The 23,391-nt window shown below is 34.9% G+C and overlaps 1 protein-coding gene across 3 annotated transcripts in view; it reads left to right on the forward strand.

The window, feature by feature from the left end:
- The window catches only part of amph (amphiphysin), a 116,750-nt gene extending 96,171 nt beyond the window's left edge, over positions 1-20,579 (forward strand). Inside the window, exons 19-26 of one of the 3 annotated variants that reach the window (XM_088919402.1) lie at positions 6,384-6,443; positions 10,174-10,221; positions 10,930-10,983; positions 11,972-12,013; positions 14,005-14,079; positions 16,381-16,674; positions 18,184-18,285; positions 19,397-20,579. In XM_088919402.1, the coding sequence (XP_088775528.1) occupies positions 6,384-6,443; positions 10,174-10,221; positions 10,930-10,983; positions 11,972-12,013; positions 14,005-14,079; positions 16,381-16,674; positions 18,184-18,285; positions 19,397-19,501 (780 nt within the window). In that variant the 3' untranslated portion in view covers positions 19,502-20,579. Of the gene's footprint in view, positions 1-6,383; positions 6,444-10,173; positions 10,222-10,929; positions 10,984-11,971; positions 12,014-14,004; positions 14,080-14,568; positions 14,635-16,380; positions 16,675-18,183; positions 18,286-19,396 lie in introns of all 3 variants that reach the window. The other 2 variants (XM_088919400.1, XM_088919401.1) reach the window with 2 other exon arrangements.
- The last annotated feature ends 2,812 nt before the right edge of the window (positions 20,580-23,391 follow it).

Here is a 23,391-nt window from a genome sequence, read left to right on the forward strand (position 1 = left end):
CATTTAAAAACTTCTACTCTGCGTAGCATCGTCTTTAACAATGGTTCTTTTTTCTTTGCCCATGGCTATCTAGACAAGCTTTATCTTGCAGTTTTTCACTGAAAAAAAAAGCATGTTTAATAAGATTTTGTTCCCCATTACAAAATGCTGATAACATTTTATCAAAAAGTACCACTCCACAGACAGCCTTCAGACAGGCAGATCTTATACAGTAGATAACTTAATAACAACCCCTGTCCATTCAGCATCACTAAAATAAGGAATAGCTACAGTACAACTTGTAAGCATGAACCTCTCTGTTGTTCTTCTGAAAGAAACTCCTGATAGAGCAGAGGAGATGATTTTAGGTGAATGCTGAACCTTTCAGTCTGACAGTATCTTCAATATCTTTATTAATTTTTCTGTCTCCAGTTTATGTTCATTTTGGATTAAAGAAACAAAGGAAATAAGGACAGGAGAAGGGAGCCATTTCAAATAGCCAGTTGGATTCATAATTCTCACTGACAATTTTTAAAATGTTTTCTTTTGCTGTAACAGTATGCCTTTCCTGTGACAATAGCAAAGACCCCATGATGGCTTTTATCGTGCACTTGATAATTCACAGTTACTGTAGGTCATCATTTTAGTGCTAAGTAAAAACTGTAGTTAAAGCTCAAAATTAGACTTTAACCTTTCAAACTCAAAAAATTAAACTTTGAAACTGTGTTTAAATGAAAAATATTTCTTGCTGTCAATTATTTTTTTGTCTTAAGAGCAGACTACGGTCTACAATCCTTTCTGAATGGATTTTAGAGATGATCTGAACCATTTAATGCTTGCCATTTTCCATAGCTTCCCCTTAGTACTTGGCTGCGCGTTAGAAACACTGAAAACAGCTGCAAATGCTCAGCGGACTGTCCAATGGCACAGCTGAATCAGTAATAAAAGATTGTGCGGAACTGGCGAAGGGATAATTACACACCAATCGTTATATCAAGCACCACAACCCTGCAGCAGTGTTGCACTCTCCATTATGGCCCGTTTCCTCCAACTGTTGGCAATGAATTTTAATGCTAGATTTCATCTTATAATTTTATTGTGTTCAAAGCTGCATGTAGCTGGCTAAAATCTAGACTGCTGTAAGCTGTAAGGCAGTGGTTCTCAATCTTTTTGGCTGAGATACCCCCTGGAAGGTTGGCCAGGTCCTCAGGTACCCCCTAAGATTATCATAGGCATAGAACGCTAAGAAAGGGGTGTTTTTCCATTTTTTGCAGGTACTGTATGTGCTACTGTATATTATAGTGGAATCGAAAAATAATCTCTACTCTTAAAATTTTAAACTAAAAAAATGTATTATTAAGACTCCAAATTAAAAAATAAAAAACAGACTTACTCAGTGAATCTAATGAGAGACCTGCAAAGGAACAAGTAATAGTAATAGGTTTATTCCATGCTGAAAAGAGAGAAAACACAACATTTTGGCTGTGAAGCCTTCTTCAGGAGTGAGTGACCTGCTGCGACAGATTTTCAGCGATTTTGCTGAAATTAGGTGTCAAAGCGGATAATTGACAGCGAATGTCTGCTGAAGCGTCAAGTTTCGCGATGAGGCGCAAGTTTTCGTAAGTTTCGCGATGAAGCACAAGTTTTCGTAAGTTTCGCTCTAGACAGCCGCAGTACAGTCATTGCAAAGCGCTCTGCTGCGGCTGCATACAGATTTCAGCGGAGAGAGGACACGCTCTGCAATCGCGCTGCCGCCCTTTCTCCTCATAACAATAGAAAATAGGAATATCATTTATATGCATATACTGTATCATTTAGAATCTAAATGATTTCAGAATTAGCTGATAAATATTTTACCAAAAACTAGGCACATGAAAATCCGCCATTTTGGATGCAATGCCCAAGGTGCCCCCTGGTACCCTTCGGGGTACCCCCAGGGGCATGCATATCCCCGGTTGAGAACCACTGCTGTCTGGTGTCTGTAATGGTCATGTCACAGTGGCCTCGCGTAAACTTTACATTTTGCAAAACCGAACAGCTCACAAGACACAAATAGAATGTGTCTTATGACACATTCAAAAATAGAATGTACAGCAAGTAATTCTACAGTAATGACAGTAAAATACCGAGATTATACAGTTATTATATGGTCAAATACAGAAAATTTGTAAACCAGTGATGCTCTAAATTATTTTTGCAAAATTGAAACTGTTTTTTTCCAATTACTTAATAAAATGTATTCATGACAGAGGTATTGATTGATAACATTCTTTTTTCAACTAATTGCCAACGTATGATTTTTAGATTAGAAATATTTGCTTTTCATGTCAGCACCTTCAGTTTTGACCCAAAGCACAGTTAAACTCATAGGCTCATCTTTTTTTATCTCAGGGAGAGATTTGCTCTATTCGTTAAAGAGCTGGGATAAAATCAGACTGCAAGAGGGTTTTCCTCTCATGTGCTGTGTTATTTAATTGACAAATGTGCAAGTGCATTTTGCACTTTAGGAAGCAAGGAGCTTAGCCAATTCCCAAGATGTGGCTTTTAGTTCAGGTGCAATACAAATATCATAAAGAATAAAACTAAGCTCACAAAAGGGATGAAGGGTTGCCATGGCAACAAAACCTACAACTTTTGAAATAATGTGCCATCTGCTCAAATTAAGAATCTATAGTTTATACATCCAGATGTAGTTGGCGGAGTGATTATATTGTTGTATTAATATATACAGTATTAGTACTGGTTACGGTAGTAGTGTAAATAACCGCAGTGATATTGTGGTATTTGTACAGTATTTGTTTTTTAAATTCAATGCACAGCTGAATCACTGAGTCAGATCTGGCAGTGTACAAACTAATACAAGCAGGTAAAGTAGCGCAGAGAGCAGCATGGTACTGTGAATTTTCTGTTCTCTTTGAAAGGAATGAGTAACTCATGAGAAAATGCAAAAACTTCTCTTATTTTAAAATACATTTTCTGGAAATTTAGAAAAATATTATAAAAAAAATTTATAAAATCAGATGGAGTTATGCATTTTGGAATGTGTTTACAAAATAAACTGCTCTATTGATTTAAAAGGCTGATACAAAATATACAGTGTGCTATGCCTTTCTTTTATTAACATTAATTATCAGTCCTTTTCCTAAATGATGGTATTGATCATTATAGTGCCCAAATTACTTGGTGGATTTTTGTAGTCTGACCTTCAAAGGAGCAGTTCAATTTCAATGGAATTTTTAAGAACTTTATTGACTTTTTAAAAAAGAATACAGAAAACAATGAAACTTTACAACCTCAATTCCTTAAAACAGTATACAGTATATGCACACAGATGCAGGAGGAACCTACTTATGGCATTGTGTTTTTATTTTGAAGGATAATACAAAGCTCTTGTGAGTGTGTGTGGAGTTGTACTGTATATACTGTATATATACTGTATTGGGGGCCAACTTTTTACTATCCCTAGAAATGTTGATTTGCTGACTTTCCAAAAATGGTCTGGTCATTTCTAGATGTATCTAAGTCTACCTGGCCTCCTGGCCCCTATCGTTGTGGCTGCCTCAAAAGATAAGATAAGGAAGAGTACATTACAGTAAGGCAGAGGTTCACCCTGAGAAAGCAAAGATGTTTTTCAGTAACACTATTGTGTTGTTGTACACAATATAATCAACTCCATGATAAAATGGAGTTGAAGTATATTTGAAAAATAGGCTCAAAAATGTATTTTGTATTGTGAGAGAACTGTGTATTCTGTAAATCATAAGAAACTTTGCAAATGAGGAGAACATTTGACCTATTTAGCTCATTAACTTGTGAGTGATTTATTGATCTTGAGGATCTCATCCAGATGCTTCTTGTTGTGTATGAACTTTAACTGGGGTATGTGGGTAGCTTGCTCCAGGCTTTCATAAACCTTTGTGTGAAAATGTGCCAGAAAATGTCAGAAATGGAAAATAAAAAAATAATATTATGTATTTATTATGTCATATTTGTATGTTATGTTTAAGCTGAGTAATAAACATATTTTTTATGAAATACTTTCCACCTGGGCACCCAGGTTGGGGCGTTGGTGACCAATTGCTACTTAAACAGTGTAAGTGGATATTTAACTAAGAGCTCCCAGTTAGCTTGTCAAAGGGATATAATAAAATGGTATTGAAAGAGTGATAATATTTCATCAGCAAGAAAACCATTTGACCACATCATAAGCAGAAATACAGGGGACTCAGCATGCAGACTGGACCCTAGAAATGGAATATCAGTAAGAACCAGAGATGAATGCCTCACTCAGTGGTGTACTTTTATTATAATGGGTAGAGTTCAAAGCTTATCTGAATGCTGACTCCTGGATAATCAGCCAAATGGAAGATTTGCTTGTCTGACTAAGGATTGGGTACTTCACATTTGGAATGAGGCCTAAAACGGCTGTTCTCTGTGGAAAAGTTTTTTCTTTCAAAACCAATTGATGAATGATGCAATTTGGCCTTTGGGGAATAATCCATTAGGAGAAAAGCCACGGAGAAATTAACTTTATCATTTAAAATGCACATTTCATTGACATCCATGTCACAAAGACAAGAGTGAGTCACGACAAAGACAGTAGCATGATTATCCTTTTACAAACTGTCTTATTCTACTTCAGGCATTTTCAGAAAAGACTAATAGTCAGTTACTATTAGTCATTACCATTAATTTGTGTATTATTACAGTTTCTAACATTTTATCCTTTGCAGATATCAAAATGTAATGGTCTTTGAAATAATCCAACATTTGTATATGGATAAGCCAACCTCTTCCAGACTAACTGTCTTCTTTATACAATATACTGTATTAAAAATGGACGGCAGTGGTGTACAATCGTTGCAAAATAAATTTCTTCCACACAGGTAATTGTTTTTAAATCAAACTGGCAAAATGCACCAACCAATTAACCTGACAGTCTGACCCAGCATGGTTTATTTTGATTCCAATTGAAAGTTTAGTTTGACTGAATTTTTCTTTTTTCTGTGAGACAGATCTACAGATAATTTGTTGTGGTCTGAAACAGATTAGACATTTTTTTTTTCCTCCAAGTTTCCATGGTTTCAACCCTGGCTACTTTAGTTACATTATGTCACCTGGCTTTACTGGTTTGAGCAACTCAAATGTTTAAAGACAAAAGGACAAACGCTTTGACAACAAAACAAAGTTTGTTGGCTTATCTCAAATGGGAATATCATCAACATTTGTAATACCTCTTTGAAGCCAAGTACCTTAGGTGATAATTTAATCTGTTACAGTATATACTGTATAGATCAATATAAAAAAGTAGTTATTGCATTGACACTAATGATTAAGCTTATGGCTGAAGTCTAAGTAGTGATCCATCAGAACTCTTAACTGGTGATCTTTTAGAGCTGTCTGGATTACTTTAACATAAGTACTGTCATATCATGCTGGTCCTTCTCTGGTTGCTATGCATTTGAAGCTTTTGAGCTATTCTTTTTCTTTTGAGATACTGTATATTAGCCCACAGCATCTCTGCAATATAAATGACTATTCTTTTGAGAAGCCCTTTTAACTATAGTCCTACACCAGCAAGACTAGACAGCAAGCAAAATGCCCTCACTGTCCTTCACGGTTGCAAGCAATTTAAAACATTCAAGGGATACATGAATAGATGTGTTTTAATTTCAGTAATATGTACTGTAGGTTCACAATCCATGCATACAAAAAAATTTGAAAATGTTGCTTTGCTGTCTTTGTTTCAGACAGTGCAGTGAATAATACAAATACTTTTTCTATAATGCTCTTAGTCTTGGATCAAACTGTATATTAATCATGGAGACTTTCAGAAAGAGTTATGGGGAAGGCTCTTAATAACTTGGAGTTGTTAAAAAGACCATACATACAGATCAAAACATGACTTGGGAAAAAGGCTATTTCTTACATTTTTCTGTCACACAAATGAGATTTTGAACCTGGACTGAAAAAGTTTGGGAATCAGCTGTCCAGCACGCCATGTAAATAAAAAATAAAATAAAACTGGAAATCCAAACCTTTTCTATTTGTTTAAAATCACACAGCACAAATCGAACCAAAATTGATTTTTGAAATAAGAAATTAAAGCCTTGTGCTTAAATAGCAGTAATGTGCAGTAGCACCCAAACTCACAATTTTCCTGGCATTCAGTAGACAAATCTGTTTTATATGTACATTATAATGCTGCTCCTCAGTTCCTGCCATAGTGCTCATAATGTATTGTCCCTAGGGACCACACCTAAGACACACTTAGTTTATTAACTAAACTAAGAATTTACACCCTGGACAACAGTTTGCAATGCTGCAATAGATCTCCAGTGCTCTTCTGGCGCTGCCTGGGGAGCCCAATGTTAATGGTACCCTGTTGTTCCCTCCCTGTGAAGGATGTCACTGAGGCTGAAGTCAAAGAGTCTGCAGTGAGCTCTGATGTGCAGCCTGCTGAGGTATGTATAAGCAGCCATGGGCTTCCACCCAGTCAATAGTTCCTTCATCACCATCTGTACTACATCTCATCTGCTACAGTACCAACAGAAAAGACCTTTCTGGTCTGATGTGCATGAGAGATGCATGTGATTAGAGACTTTGTGAATATGTACAGCATACAGTACGTATGCTTCTATATGTACAGTAATTACATTGCATACTGTACATATATCTTTATGTTTTAGTGGTTTATTTCATAAATAGGTGAAATGGATGGTTCATGTCCACTTAGAATGGAACCACAGAGTGAATTGAGCTCCATCATTCATTCAGTGTGAAAACCAGCAAGAGTTCTTTAGCTTCTCTGTCTTTAGCACCAAGTAATGCAGGTGGAACACAAGCACATACCTTTCACTGTATCATTGTCCACCTTGTCATTTTCATATACAAGTTTGATTAACTTGGTGTGTAGATTTTAAATGGCCTGTGAAAGTTTTGCTTTTTAGTGCAACTACTGTACATGTGCTAGTGTGCATGTTATGTGTGAAGATTTAATAGGAGCAGATTAAACATGGGGGTAAAATGCATGGTTTCCCCGTGTTGAAAAATAAAAAATATACATTACAATATCTCAATGAGGGCAATGCACACAACCTTTTTTAATGCTATGAGCATTAGTTTTATGAGTGAAAACTGAAGATGGTAGAAAGGAATTCTTAATACTGGAAAAATTAGAAACTTTTGAATCAATTTCAAACATATAATTAATCTACAATGGGTTTTTTTTAATTAATTGGTCTATACAATGAGAGTCCCTTCACTTCTGTCAAGAATTCCACATCCTCTAATCATTATCATTATAAGAACATTACATGCATTTAATCTAAAAGTAATTTTATAAAATGGAAAAAGCACTTGTATATGTATTAGCAATTACCCATCGCCTCAAGACAACACAAAAATTTTAGTAATAATTAGGATGTACTGTACTTGTTTCTGGACTGTGGGATGGGTGATGAACTGTTGAAAGTATTAATTTAGTGCTTTCTTCACTGCAAAATTGGACCAGTATGGAGTATATCAGCTGTGCAATTGCCTTCTGGGTTCTTCAGATTTTAGTGGATTAACATCATTTTGTACCTCAGCTCTGGTTGTCTACTTATGCAAACATGGTTTATTCACTTTCCTTTAAGTAATAAAGTCCCAAAGGTTTGTTTCATCACAAATGAAAATTGTGGCATGCAATGTCCCTAAATAAACATTTTTATTTTCTTTTTAATTTATTAGAATATATTTATACTGTGATTTATTTTGGTGGTACTTTGTGTGCTGTAATGGTAATACTTTTTTTACTGAAGAAGTGATAGAATGTTCAAAGCCATAAGGTGCACTGTACTTATTTTTGAAATAGGTGATTTATTTCCCAAAATTGTTATTTTTGTATATAAACCAAGAGGCAAAGTAATGACTGCACTGTTTTTTTAGGTCTGGGGTATTTCAAAACAAACACACACTATTTGTTAGCAGTCTCTTAGAAACTGGTAGCAGCCTTTTATTCAAAATTAAATACAGAGACATCTTTGAAATGTAAGGAGGTACATTATCTTCAACAGCTGCTTCAGCTTTTTCAGGGTAACACACTTTAAACTAGTGTGTTTCAGTGGAAAACTCCTGATAAAAACACTGTTTCCTGAAACACTGCTACCTCCTTTCTATTCTGAGTTTAAAAATTACTGTAATTTGTAAGAATAATCATAGAGAGCCTCATACTTCATACATCCTGATGTGTCCACTGAAAACAGGTTTATTTATTCAGTATATAATTTGACCTTGTGTTGTAAAACTGGGATTTTTGTACAATGATATATATTTTTGCTGCTGTCTTTTTTTAAGTGTTCACATTTCACATAAAGAGGACCAGAATCCTCTTTCTGGTCTATATTTGCCTTATAACAGTTCTACAGTTCTATGCAATTTATTTGTTTTACTTTCACTGTTTACTTTAGAATTGCCAGAATGTACCGTATATCGACCTGAAGTTTGGTCTTTGTAAATTTACAAGCATTTTATATTCCCTCCGAGGACAGAGTACAAGATGTGTTAACTTTTCTCTGTAAATCTGCTTAACACACATCTACTGAATAGAATACTAGTATTTATGGGTTCAGTGTCACTTTTCTGACTATTTGGGAAGAATCCTTGTGGTTTCTTTGAGCATTTTAATTAAGTAAATTTTGTAAAGCTGTTTAATGTCATGTATTAGTTGCTAGTACATATATGTACATATATAAACTAATATATATATAAACATACATACTGTATGACAAGATAATTTAAAATTACCTTGTTATAAGAGGCAGGGTATGGCAAAACGTGTTTGTGAACCTCTTTATTCCTGGTTTTATATTGCAGTTGTTCATGTGTGCATGTGTGGGTATGCCTCTATGATACCTTGATCCATATTTCTCTCCTTTTGTTAGTGCAAGATGTGTACTCTTCTCTTTCTTTTCATTTTTAAACAAACAATGGGGAACTTTGAAAGCTCTATCACTTCTCCTGTTAGTTATGATAGCCAAGTTCCTATTACTTAGAAAAGTGGAAAAACCTAAACCAACAATTAAACACACACAGCTACTGGAAATTTAATATGTTGTCACCCCAACAACAGGGTTTTACCCTAAAGAGTGTCATTAATTGCAGACTGATGGTTATGTCTGTGTCACGGATTTATAGTACAAATGTCTAAAATGTAATGTACTGTACAGTACATAAGAAGCATGTTTCTGCACATTTAATATAGGCAATACACAGTACTGTATATGATTTCCAAAATAAGGCAGTTGTATATTTTGGGGCATAAACATTGGTGTTTTGTTAGTGAGTCATAGAGAATAATATATGGTGTAAGACAGTTCACATGCTTGAATTATGGGTTGTGTCACTTATTTGTGTTCCTTAAGGGAAGAATGCTAACTCCTCTCACCCACTCCAGACTTAAATAATAAAGTTAATACATTCCAGATTTTGAAATAAATTAGATCCTGTGTGGTATAGATCAGTATGTACAATTCCTTTCCCTTCTGAAGTCCTAAGATTAAAATGAAGCCAGGGTCATAATGATAATAAACTCAGAACTTGTAGCTCATGTCCAAAGTCCAGATATATATATATACAACATATAGATCCAATGACTTCAATACAGTGTGGCCCTAGCTGAGAACCTGAAGCAGTGAAATCAGTCCAACAGCTGAGTGACATTATATTATAAGACAAGAAATACTTGCTGTGGATAACTCATTTGAATTGATCCATTGCCTAATATGCCACCAACCTCAACCTCTAAATTCACAAGGATCACATGGGGAAAAAAACTCAATAAACCTTAGCTCACAGAAAAATAAAAATGTAAGTATCCAAATTAATTGCACAGCTACTGTAGATTGGGCCTCACAATTAGTCATCAATTACCTGTAAATTAAAATGACAAGGTGGCAAATGTGGCTGCTATTTTTATCATTTCATTCAGCTAAACCAGAAGATAAACCTTTTGTTTTCATCTTAAGAACTAAACAAAGAACAGTTGTGTTTTTAAAGTGCGAAGAGGCCATCACCAACAGAAAATTAGCCACTCCAGTTCCTTGTTTAGTGCCCTCAAGGTTTGAAATAATTCCTATCTTTTTTCAACCTTCATGTGCTCACTCCAGTGTTTTTAAAGTGCAAATAATGATAGCCATGTTTCTTCACACTTAGATTTCAGCAGACGATGTTCAAAGTGATTCTCCTTCTGCAGTTGCTCCGGTAATTATTGCTTATGTCTGCCTGGCATAAGTGAAGCTGAAGCCATATACAGTGATCTACAAAAGAAAAGCTTATATGTGCTTCACATTTGTTGCAAAAAGAAAAATAACAGCAGAAAAATGTCTCTTCTTTTCCTTTGCATATATTTCTAATCTATGATATGAGATTAACCATAGTGGTAATCACAGCTGTACAAATACCCAGACATACAATGATAGATATATGTACTGTACTGCAATACTTATTATTTAAAAAAAATAGCATAAAGCCAAACACTGTGCTGATGCAGATGTTCACAGTTATGAAAATGTTCTGCTTGTGCATATTGGATTGCAGGAATACAATATCAGATCCACACAGCAGGTGTCTGTATTCCATTTTATTGTGAAATGCTCTTAGTTTACATCAAACTTTCTTTTCAAAATAAGTGTACCAGTTCTGTACTTTTTCAAAAAATTAAAGAAGTCAAATATTGAAACACATGAAGGAAAGAAAGGAAATGAGGAACAAAAGAATCGTGGAATGAATCATCCTTGATGTTCAGTTAAAGATTTTGCAGCTGTAGAAGATGTAATCTGTAATAGTTTTTTGGGGAAAGGAAAATTCTGTTTCTCATGATTGGCATAGTTTTCCAGATCCCCACTGGGTTTAATTTCTTCATCTTTGACTGGCTGACTGACAGTCTGAATGACTTCTTTCTGCGTGTAGGAAACTGATACCACAGAGGATGCAGAAAAGGAATCTCCCCCAACACCAGCTGCGGTAATTATTACAAAGCTGCATTACAGATTAAATCACTGCCCTCCTGGCACTCTTAAAATGTGTTACTGGGCACAGTTATTGAGCTTTACAGCACTTACATAGATTGGAAGCAAAATGATTGATTGCAAAAAACCGTGTGCTTTTGCATTCGCTTCTGTTAAGCGATAGTTTTATGTCACCAATCTTTCATTACAAATCAGAACAGTAACGTTTTGACAAAGACGATGATGGATTTGGCACTAATTTTGACTTCCTTGTGTTAATATATTTTTCTTATTCAGAAGAGAAAAAATGGAATAGAATTTGTGAAATGTCCTAGAATTTGCTACCCCAAACCAGAGTTAGACAACAGCATTATTCCATCAGGACTTCTATCTACAGTACCTGCCAATCACAGATGACTGGACCCAGGTCTTGGTGGCAACAGTTGTTTGGCAGGGTTTTCTAGTTTGAGTCCTGCCACACAGATACAGGGATTTTGTTTTGTGTTCGTGAAAGATGGGCTGCAAAGGGCATCAAAATCACACAGGGTTGAGTTATCAAGAATTTAATAAAATAATAAGTTCTTTAACTTTTTTTTCATTGTCTATACATGAACTTGCCCTCTTTTTTCACACTTAATGACACAGCTGTATAAGTTCTATGTTAAATACTGTACCTTAAATAAGCATGACAAAATATCCTTGTTTCTTTGGAAACAACACATGAATGCAATGGTTAAAGCTTTGCGTCTATATCATCATTGTGTGCTAAACGGCTGTTGCCTTCAATATGCTGTTTATTTATGGCAAATATAACAGACAATGTACTGTAACACTGTGTAATATAGTCACCCACTTCTCCATAACCTGTGGGGAGAACACAAACTAAAACACTTGCACAAATCTTTCCTTTCCTGACTGCAGGTGCCTAGCAACCCACCAATGAGTTTGAAGCCTGTCTGTTCACATCTGTTTCAATAACATTCTTCATATCTTGTTGTATATAGGCTTCAGCAATGGATGCAGAGTCTCTGAAAGAACAGGTTCCGGTAATTATTCTCAATTAACAAGAAAGGCCAAGCAGGGGCTGCATTTATTTTGTGCCTAAATATTTTTTTTTCTCATAAGTGAAAGCCATCTTTGCTCAAAATAGAACAGAAAAAACAGGATGACATTTGTTTCCAGGCACTGTTTATGCCTGCATAATATTACCCATATTTGTGAGATGCTTCTAAAGGAATTACATTGTCCATTGTAGTCCATTTACTACTATAAAAGCTACTGTTAGTACATTTAATTGATAAATTGGTAGTAAACTTGGTAGAATTTGATACATACACAGCATGTTGCTGTGACCTATTGAACCCACATTTTTATTTTGTGGGATTTATAATGAACATGTGGCTTAAATATACTGTAGATCCGTATCATTATCAGAATACTGAGAGCGCAGAAAGGTTTTTTTCAACACTTTTAAGTCCTGGAAACAATATTTTCCTGCTGTAGAAATACTTGTCATAAAGTAATTCTACTTTTTCGTCATCCCATCACATCATCATCTTCAAGGGTTGTGCAAAAAACTTGTATTCTACTTCATAGGTATTTCAAAGTAGATATTAAGCCTACTGTACATATACTGCAAAATGTGTTTAATTCTTACTTTGGGCTCTGTTTCTGTCTTGGATGGCAATTTTAAAAATTCAAGCATCATGCGTACTTTAGGAGGCTTTCTAGGTATTTTTAGTGTGTAAGATCATAATGTGCCTATATTTACACTATTTATAGAGTATACAGTATATGAATGCTATGCGTGTCTATATTTACACTATATAGAGAGAGTATATATACTCTATATCAGTATTTTAAATTAATTAAAAAAGTATATATGATGAGATCTGTGAACTGATCATCAGTTAAAGGATTTAAAATAAGAAATTGCAATCAGTAATAATGGAGATCTTTCAAAAAGCTTACATTGGAATAATTTTTAGCACATTGAAATAATGTATAGCTTTTGGCTGCTATGTAAAGGCAAAACTTTAACACATTAATGTGTGGAGAGCCTCTTTGAAACTGGAGGTTGGTAAGCTCTCATTGTACAGCTTTTTTGCGCTTTCCTGTCATTCATCTAGTCATTGTGTAAAATGAGAAATTACATTGCTAGGCTGTTTTTTAAATGTAATGTTTCCTCAAGATCAACCGCAGCCTTTCAATCATTCAGTGTATCCCCCTGATTTTTTTACACTTTTCAGACACTGTCCTCTGGTGCCGTTAACCCTCCATGATTCCTTATTTAATTGTCCTTAATACTTTCCATCACAATATTATTGATTATAGGACAGTGTTTAATGATATTAAAATTTTAGAAAAACAGTAATGAAGGAATTTGTCAGAAGGCACTCAGGCTTCACAACAATCACTCCTCATCATTGCTAAGAAATTGTAATGTTTTCTACAGAAACTCACAGTGAAGGCTGATTTGTCTAATCATTGCTGTTGATGACAGATCACATTTGATGAAAAAATAAGTTTTCATTTTAATGAATGGAGGGGTAACGGAGTTCAGCTACTGTAAATGGGAATCTGTTCTTACAGCCCATGTCAGCGACACTGCTGCTGTTGAACTTGTGTCTCTAGTCCCAAGAATCTTTCCGCTTAAATTTCTTTCAAGCTTCCCCCTTATAAAGTACTATACATATCTCCCATCTTACAATCAAAGCAAAAACACTTGGGAAGGTGTGTAATTGTATCCTTTCAGGATTCATTCTTTGGTTTCTGAGGATGCCACAATTTCTGTACTAATGAAAACTAAGTGCAGCAACAAAAAACCCTAACCATTGGAAATTCATGGAAGAAAGAGTTTTTGTTTGAGACATGAATAGATATACAGTACTATTTATTTTAATTTTTGTATTAAAATCAAAACAGATTAATCTGTAAGGCAGATATTGTACTCTATATGGTGGCGCTCATTAATCACAGAAGATATCCGTACATTAAAGATATTTGTTTTTTTCTGATTGTCATTTTTTGTCACTAGTCAGGATGGGAAACGAAACTATTCATGACATTCTGCTGTTCATATCAACACAGATACTACCAGATTAAAAAAGAGGTACAGTATAGAAACACAACCAATACTGTTTACAGCAGGCAGCAAAAAGACCTTTTCTCTTTAATCGGTGTGCACTATTGTGTTGGCCCAGTTAATTTTGGTTACTCTTGGGTCATGTTTTGGAAACATCCTTGAGAATTTCTAGTTGCATTTTGTCACTGATACCACAACATTTTACTGAAGATTTTATAAGGGGAAATTGCATTGAAAGTAGTCCTCACGGCGGCCATTTTAACTCGCTGGAAAGATTACGTACAGTACATAGAATGTCAAGTACCAGTAAAGTCAAAGCTGAATTATAATACCTCTATCATTAATCCGCGGAACAATAAATCCTACTAACCTCCCCTCAACCCTAGTCCTCCCTAACTGCTTCCTCAAGCCAGCTCCAGCCCTCTCCCAGATGTTCCTAACTCATTGGGTATTATTCCCTTTTGCTGTTAAGCATTATGATTGAATATTGGTTTTAATGTTTTAAAAATCTTTTAGAGTATAGTGCCTGAACTAGAAGATGAAAATAAAAAAGAGGTTACTGAAGACACTGAAACCAACCAGGTAGATATCAAATTCAGTTTCATGATTTACAGCTTTAGATGTTCTTTCTCTTGTTCCTTCAGTACATCGTCAGGTTTAAAGGTCCTAATTTTTGCCTTTGGGCTTAATCTTGTTTTGTCATTTATGTGCCATTTCTGTATTTTATGTTCATTTTAGAAATTCAGGATTATTTTCTTTCCTCCCACATGTTTCACTGGAATAGGCCTTTGCCATTTACGGTGTCCTCTGGACAGTACCAGACACTGTTGCCTGCTATTGATGTGATGCTCAGGTTCTTCCAGTCAACTCTTTCTCAAACCAGCTGCAACAGAGCTTCAGTCTCAGTTTATGACCTCACACGGATCACTAATGCATCCTGCACAGTCTCACATGCCCCAGTGACAAGAATCCACTGCTGTCAGGATTTGTGAACCTCAACTCAGTCATTCCTTTCCATTTCAAATCTATGTACCAGCTAATCCTTAAATATTTCACTACCCTTGGTCAATTAAGTATTTGAGCCTCAATTTAGAAATCAAAGGAATAGTAGGACCAAATATGAGTAATAATTGTAATAGTTTTAATAAAGAAACTTTAGAATCCAGCACTTAGAGGTCTTTAATAACATGGACAGGATAATCAAGTCTTCTGAAGAGAAAAGTGATTCCTGTCCCTCAGACATTCATTTGAAACATGATACACTTGAAAAAATGTAATACTAATAAATAACTGAACATGGGTCCTTGGTTTGATTTTTGTCCTTGAATATTGGTGGTTATAGCATGTTCTTTCTGTGCTCATGTGGATTACCTCCAGGTGATCTGGTTTCCTTCAAATTCACAAGGACATGCTTGCTAGATTTGGTTGGTTATTCAAAATTTTCCATCACACTGTGCCCCCATGATTGAGTGACATTTCATCTAGAAGGAGAGTAGTCTTGTCCTCTTGTACCATATGCATCTGGAATAGGCTCTAGGTTGCTCCAAACCTTAGCAGACAGGCAACTTACTGACAAGTGACAGATGGATATTAATAGATGAAAAGTGATCTATTCTTCAACAAATGCATGTGTAAAGTGAATGTGTCATGCAGTCAAATCTCAAATCTGCAGTGGAGTCTTAGTGTGCTACTAATGATATGTACTATGGGTTCATTCTTTTGGGAAATTCCCAGACTTTTTATATTGATCCAGTATTGTTCCAACATTAGCAGATGTGGGAATGGAATATATTTACAGTATGTCTAATGACTGGATTCAGATGGCATGATATGATGGCAGTGTAATGTGGCTGTGAGACAGCCACAGCTGAACATCACTGACCTGGGTAGAAAATGCCTTACATTTTCAAGGCTGCAAGTACTAACGCTTTTTCTTTTCAAAAACACAAGTCTGGAAATTGAGCTCTTAGCCATCTACTGCTTCGTCTAATGGCTGCTGTTGTGGACCTTGTTATTAACTTTTGGTCAATTATTTATAAATTCTGGAATGATACAAGAAGAAGACGTCAAATCTCTGGTATATGAACTATTATTGCAGGTTTCTAATTTATTCAAGCATACTGTACATCTCTGGCTTCAAAGCACCCAAAATGCTGGACCAGTTTGTTCTGGGTAATAAATGAGAAGTGAAAGAGAAGCAGTGTCATGCAAAAGATAATCCTTTCGGGGTATGTTTTGAGTAAGTCAAAGATGCATCTGGATTCATTTAACTATGGCATGGCTGCCTGTGTTTGGCTGGTTATAAGTCTTTTGTGGTTCCTTCTCAAGGAGAAGATGCCTATACCCGCAGTGGTCATTGAACCAGCATCCAACAATGAAGGGGAGGAGGAGGACCTGCAGACAGAAGGGGTGTCCAAGGAAGAAATGTCGGCCGCAGCTGATGACGAGGCAAGTGTCAACAGCGCTGCTCAAGAAACAGGAGCTTCTTCACCACCTGCCGAGGACAGCCAGCAGGGTAACAAAACTGTTGATATGGAAGCTTCCGGAGCCGTGCAGCCCTCTGCAGAGACAAAGACTGAGCCTGCTTCCGCCCAAAGTCTGCCTCCAGGATACCTCTTCAAGGTAAGTCATTCCTGCTACATATTAAATTCCTTCTTTTGTACTGCACAAAAGCTGAAAAAGACGTGTGTGGAATAAGAAATGGACTTCAAAAGAATTGACTGGCAGTCAATAAAGCTTTGATTTTTCAGCATCTACTGCACCGTGTGTAAAAGTACAGTTGTTATGTGTACACAATCAATAAAAAACTCAAGACGGTTACCAATTACTTGGTAATTACTGTTGCTTTTAGGTTCTTCAGAAAACAAAAATACTCTACATTAAAATACTGCTTTGATTAAAAACAATTTCACATGTAATAAGAGTCACCCTATAAAACCTGATGATACACATGGTGAAAATGTGAAAAATATCGAATTTCTCATGCCTGGTAAATCAGTATCTTCCATTTCTCCTTGTGGAATGCTGCTTATCGCTTCCATCTGGTTGGTGGTATCACTCAGTGCCATCCAAACCACCTCCCAGACCACACAATCCAAATAATCTCACTCTTCATGCAGCTCTGCCTTCTTTTCAGTGTGTTCTCTTTGACTCCAGTTTGTCACACAAATGTTATTGTCACCTACAGTAGTTTACTATAGTTGAGTACAAAATAATGGAGTGCAACTGGGTATTAGCCTTCATTCAGTGGTCACATCACTGAAGATGTGTGAAAAGTACATTAACATAGTATGAAAAGAAATTAATTTGATAGCTGACTCTTAATCCAATCATAGTACTTTGTCATGACGTTGCACACTGAATAGATAAGAGGATAATCTATGTTTTCAGATAAGAGTTTCAGCTATATCATACATCATTAAAAAAGAAATGTATATTGTGTAGATTATATACTGTACTGAGAATCAAAATAAATGAATCACTCTATATGCTTTTGTGTGTAGTCACAGCACATCTTCATCAATACATCATCATGATTCATTTACAACAGATGACAGGTCCCAGTACACTGTGAATTGGTAGTTTGATTGAGGAAGCAACTAAACAGTCATTATTTGCAGTTCACCCCATTTCTTACTAATTTTCATTAACCTGAACATTGTACAACAGAATTAGGCATTTTGAGCAACACCTTAGGTGGACTTGTCAGATATCAAATTTTTTTTAGAATAATTAAGTTAACATGCTATATATAAAGAACTTATTCAATGTACATGAATGGTGGAGTGCATACAGCTTATACAGATACAAGTATAGGCATATAGTATCTCACAAGCTTATGATACAGATGTACTGTAGTTTTGACTGAATACCACAGCTAGAATACTGTATCACTACCCATACTGTAGTTATATAATACTTTATGTGTGTTTCAGGTTTGAAGGGATTCATGTTAATTGAAACCAATGAAGTATTGTAACACTTTAATTTACTTTAACTCAGAGTAACTGAGTTATAGAATTATGTTGTTCCACTTTGATATGAAGGCTTTCTATGGGATCCCATAGAAGACGTACATGTATGTGATACAGAACTGGAATAAAACAATTTACATAAAAATTCCTGTTGCAGGTGGAAGCATTGCATGACTTTGAAGCTGCAAACACAGATGAGCTGAACTTGAAGAAGGGAGATATTGTATTAGTTATTCCTTCTGAAGCTGTGGAGGACCAGGTAAGAGAGATCAAATCCATGTGTTAATGCACTAGATGAACTGCACTTAACGTCATACATCTACAGTATGCTGTCACATAGATAAAAATACTGCAATTACACCATCTTTGGTGGTTTTCCATTAATAAATACCTTTTGTCTAGCATCTCTTAACCAGTTCCAATACTCAACAGACTAACATTTAATACATTTATTCATTGTTTTCACTCATTTTACTTTTTAGTCATTTGTTTCTTCTTATTTGTCTCTAAACAAGGGGGTCTCAGCTTACACAGTCTGGTGTCTTCTGCTTTTTGCTTCAGCCTGAGTAAACAAATTAAACAATTAACCTAATTATTTACTTAGACATACAGAAGTCTTTTACAGTTGATGACTCAAAACCATTTGCTCCAGATTCACAGCTTTAAAGGTACCATTACCTATGAAATACCTCAGAGTCTGTATTGCTCTATTACATGTGTGCAGTTAATTAAACAATTAAAACAGTTGTGTAACTGTGAGCTTAAGAGGAGCAAAAAGCCAAAATACACCTGGTTCACCTGAAATTGAGTTTGAGATCTGTTGAGATCTGTTCAACAACAGTTTGTCAATATGATTACAGGGCTAGAATTGTTTTTTGGGGCTTTGTTTTTTACAGGGCAAATGTAACGTGTCTTTTATGTGAGTCCCAGTTTATTTTTCAAATATCTATGAAATGAATTAACTCCAATTATGTTGAGGTGTGATGTCTTTCAATGCTGCAATGTCTTGGCAATTACATTGCTAAGAGAGTCAGATAGTAACAAAGGAGGTGCAAGTTCTAACATTTTGTTTTTTTTCTCATTGAACGTGTTTTTAAATGCCTTTATAGCCTTTCAAAGACTTTGTACAAACAGCTGTGAAGTTACAAAACCAGCAGCCTTCCCCCTAGCTGTTGAAGTGTGATTGCTACTGTATATTGTAGATTGTAGATTGCTACTGTATATTTATTTAAAACATTATTGGTAGACCTCAACCCCATCATACATAACCCAGCATTTATAACATAACCCAGCTCCCCATGTCTAGCCTAGAGGCAACTTTCTTAGACTTCCTTACTCAGTCTCAGAAATGTGTGCTTCTGTCTTTTCAGGATGCCGGATGGCTGACAGGAATCAAAGAACCCGACTGGTTACAGAATGGGGACATTACGCAGAAGGGACTCTTTCCAGAGAACTTCACTCAGCGCCTAGAGTAAAGCACTGTTCCACAGAACCTACAGGAGGCGTAACCAGTCAGAATGACTTCAGAACAAAACCAGCTCAGACTGCTGTCTGTGATGTTGTGGGGAATCCTTTATCAGACAGTTGAAAGTGGGTGATTTTTGAAACAACCCTAAAGTGTGGACACAGTAAGAGAATAGATCAATTAACAAAGAAAAAAGCAGAGCATGATGCAAGGCTGTGGTCTAACATTCTTCTGAAATCAATAAATGAGTATGTTTTTGTTTGTTTACCTGTAAAGCAGCAACACATTTATTTGTGCTTTGTTGGAGCTATGGTGATCCCACATGTAACCCCTAACTGTGAAGACAAATGAAATTCCTCCTTAAGAAAAAATGACCTTATCTTTTCTGCACTAAGTGTATTGTATTAATTTTGTTGCTCTGCAGCAGATTTTATCAGTAATCTGTGGTGGTATATCCTATTTAAAACTTAAGTGTTACACAGACTTTTAAATGTTTTATTTCAGACATAAATGTTATCTTGCATTGTTGTTAGTGTTCTCTGTAGTTTTAAGGCTGAATGTGTGGCTAAGATGACATTTGGTTGACTTTGCTCATGAGCAAGACTTGCTGCTCTTTTGCCAAAACAAATATATCAATTAAGATACTGGGTGTATAATACAATTCTAACATAGTGTAAAATGGACTATTGTTTGAAAGAAACAAAACACAAACTAAGCAAATGTAGCAATCTATACAGCAGTGGCTCCCCAGTCATAAAATCACAGAATAGAACTGGAAAGGCATTTTCCTAACATCCAAATATAATCTTCAATCAAAGTCATGCTGGAAAAGCATACAAACTTCTTGAGTTGTGTGTTACGTTACATTTTATGTATTTATTTTTTTTAATTGACAGACTATTGGAGAGGTGATGGGGTTAGAAATTGGTTATGCAATACGTTTAACTGTTAATATAGTTTCCTTTGTCTTATCTGTTCACTTACAGATGAATTTCCATTCTAGTGTATGTAGTCTCATAAATCTTTTTGTGATGTACATGTTCATGTTTATTTATTTAAAAGTGAATAAAGAATAGTTCTTAAACACATCAGTCACAAACATCCAGTTCATTCCGTAGGCATGCTTTCATCTGCGTTTGTTTTCAAATGGCAAGGATCGACATACTGAAATTCGGTTTTATTCGTTGTCGTTGGCGCCACCTTCTGGCAACATCAGCGATAACTGTTGGCTTCTAAAGTAAGAAGAGTCGCATGTTTTTCTCCTGAACCACTAGAACTTTGGAAACGATCTTCGCTACAATATGATCCTCAGTATAATTTAGCCTGAAGCTTGACCTTAAATTAAGTTAATAACAATAGAATGTATATTACATTAGAATCAATCTGCCCTATGACAGTTGTCGTCAGTTTTTGTTTGCCAAACGTAGACCATTAAAGAAAAAGAGTAATATAAATTACTCTTTATAAAGTAATATAAATCTTACGCTAGAAGGCGATTAACGGCTATTAGTTTTAATATTAAGCAGTTGATAGTAACGCAAATTCGTTCTCAAATTCTCAAGTGATACAGCTATGAATAGTTAACATATATATATATAAATGCAGTGGGGAAAAAATAAATATGTAATATCCTGTTAGTAATAACAGCCTTAAAAGTATCATAAATGTAATGTAAGGTTTGCCATGATAAATAAATGATACACAGTCGCTGACCTACTGTAAGTATTGTAAACGAGTTAATTCACACTCATTACTGTTACTGTGTTTAATTAGTTTTCAGTAAATCTTGAAATCATAAATATGGTTTTCTAATTAGGCCTGAAATGACTTAATAAATACAATTGCTCCAAATTACCTCCGGAACTCTTAGAATGCCCGTACCCTTAACATTATGTAAAATATAGAATCAGAAACCTAACTTTGACAGACCATCTATTCAAGACTGAATTCATACTGTAGGTCTTTAAATTTCAAAGAGATGTCCGAATCTTATGAAACATTTAAGCAGAATTACATTACAGAAAACAATTTAAAGATTCAGACGTAGAAACAGTAGCATTTAAATCTCATTGCAACATACTGTATCATCATCCTAAAAAATAAAATATATTAAATTGTCAATATATTTTAACGTGTTTTCGTTACTCTTTACCTTTTACTGAATATTCTGTACGTTACATAGTGTCAAAAACATATGCAAACTCTAAATGTATTGCAGATTTCTTCAGAAATACTGTATACAGTAGAATAACACTCCGGTTCGATGGTAATCGTTTCAACAAAGATCGCATTCCATTTCATAAGTGTTCCTTCCTGAGGAATTATAGATACAGTTATACCTAAACTTTTAAGACAGATATTGATTAAGTGAAGGCTAAAAACCACTTTATATATGTTAATATTAAATTAACGTTAAAACCGTGGGACCAAGTGACAAGCCCAGAGTTATCCAGCTTTACTGAAGCGGAAATTACGCCATTGTCAGTGAAGAACTGTCCATGGTGCTGATCAACTGGGCTTCAGAAATCCAGCTTCAGGGCTCACCTTAAAAAGTAAAATTATAAAACAAAGTGTGGTACTGTACCTTCTTTAAATAATACACTTCATTTTTACTATATAGTCGAGATAATTTCGTTAACTTTATTTAAAATACTTGAACAATCCCTAAAATCATCGATTGTGATTAACGGAAATAGCAAGTATTGACTGCAAAAACATAAAAAACTACAGTATACAGTATATGCACCCTCACATGAGCAAAATATAAATATAATAAAAAACTACAGTATATCAATGATTTTTTTTCATTGATATATATTCAATCATAGTATATCTATGATTTTTTACTCATCTAAATGTTTTGCGCTTATCATCCAGAAACAGTAAGATTTCGGTTTTAATATAAATTATGGGTGTATATACATATTAATCTAAAAAAATATATAAAAAAGAAACTGGGATAGACCGTTTTTACATAAACCGTTGTTAACGATGACATTTTAATGTTTAGCTTATTAAACTCAAAACCTTTTTTCTCTTGCAAATAAACCGGAAACCACCCAATACCAGTAAAAATATTAGTCTTCCGCTGACAAATGTTCAAATACACTACCTACTATTAACTATAGTTTTACTAGTAACTAATAACTTACTAGTAACTATTAACTACTTACTTTTGTTGTTTTCTTTATCAAAACCATAATTTATTTAAAATATTTTTTGAATTAATTGTAAATTCAATCTGGAAAAAATAATAAAATGCAAACGAATGATTAATCGTATCTAATATATATTTTGTTTTACTTACTGTACATGTGCTGTAATTTTAGAAAATTATTTTTTAATTCGGAGTTTTACTTGAGGCGGTTACAGATATCAGAAGGCAAAATAAGATTATAAACGTTAAACTATCTCAATCGCAGAAGGTGAATACAATTTAATAACGATTTTTATTACTTCTCACAGGAAATGCGGTGTTTCTAACAAAAGCATTGAAATATCGTCAAGTGTCCAAAAGAAATACGTGTATTCATGATTACAGAACAAAAATAAACTAAAATAATCGTGGCTTCTCTAATTTGCTTGGAAATGTATTTGCTCACGACGAACAAAATTCCCATTGTTTAGGTTCAGATTTTAAATTAAACTTTGCTTTTACACATACTGTAGTTTGTGATTGACGTTTTTAGGATACAGTACATCGCCATTCTCCATTATATATACAAAGATCTTCTTTCAATCTTTTTGATAATCCTTCTAATCGTTATGAATTTATCAATTTTTACATTAATCAGAGTCTGCAAAGGCTTCATTACAAGCACCTCAAGATAAACATCACTTAAATATCATTAAGTGTTGTGTTACCTAATTCATCACATTTACAGTAGCAGTCAAATCAAG

The sequence above is a fragment of the Atractosteus spatula genome, chromosome 6 (genome assembly GCF_055471065.1).
Source record: "Atractosteus spatula isolate fAtrSpa1 chromosome 6, fAtrSpa1.hap1, whole genome shotgun sequence".
Classification (NCBI taxonomy): domain Eukaryota; kingdom Metazoa; phylum Chordata; class Actinopteri; order Semionotiformes; family Lepisosteidae; genus Atractosteus; species Atractosteus spatula.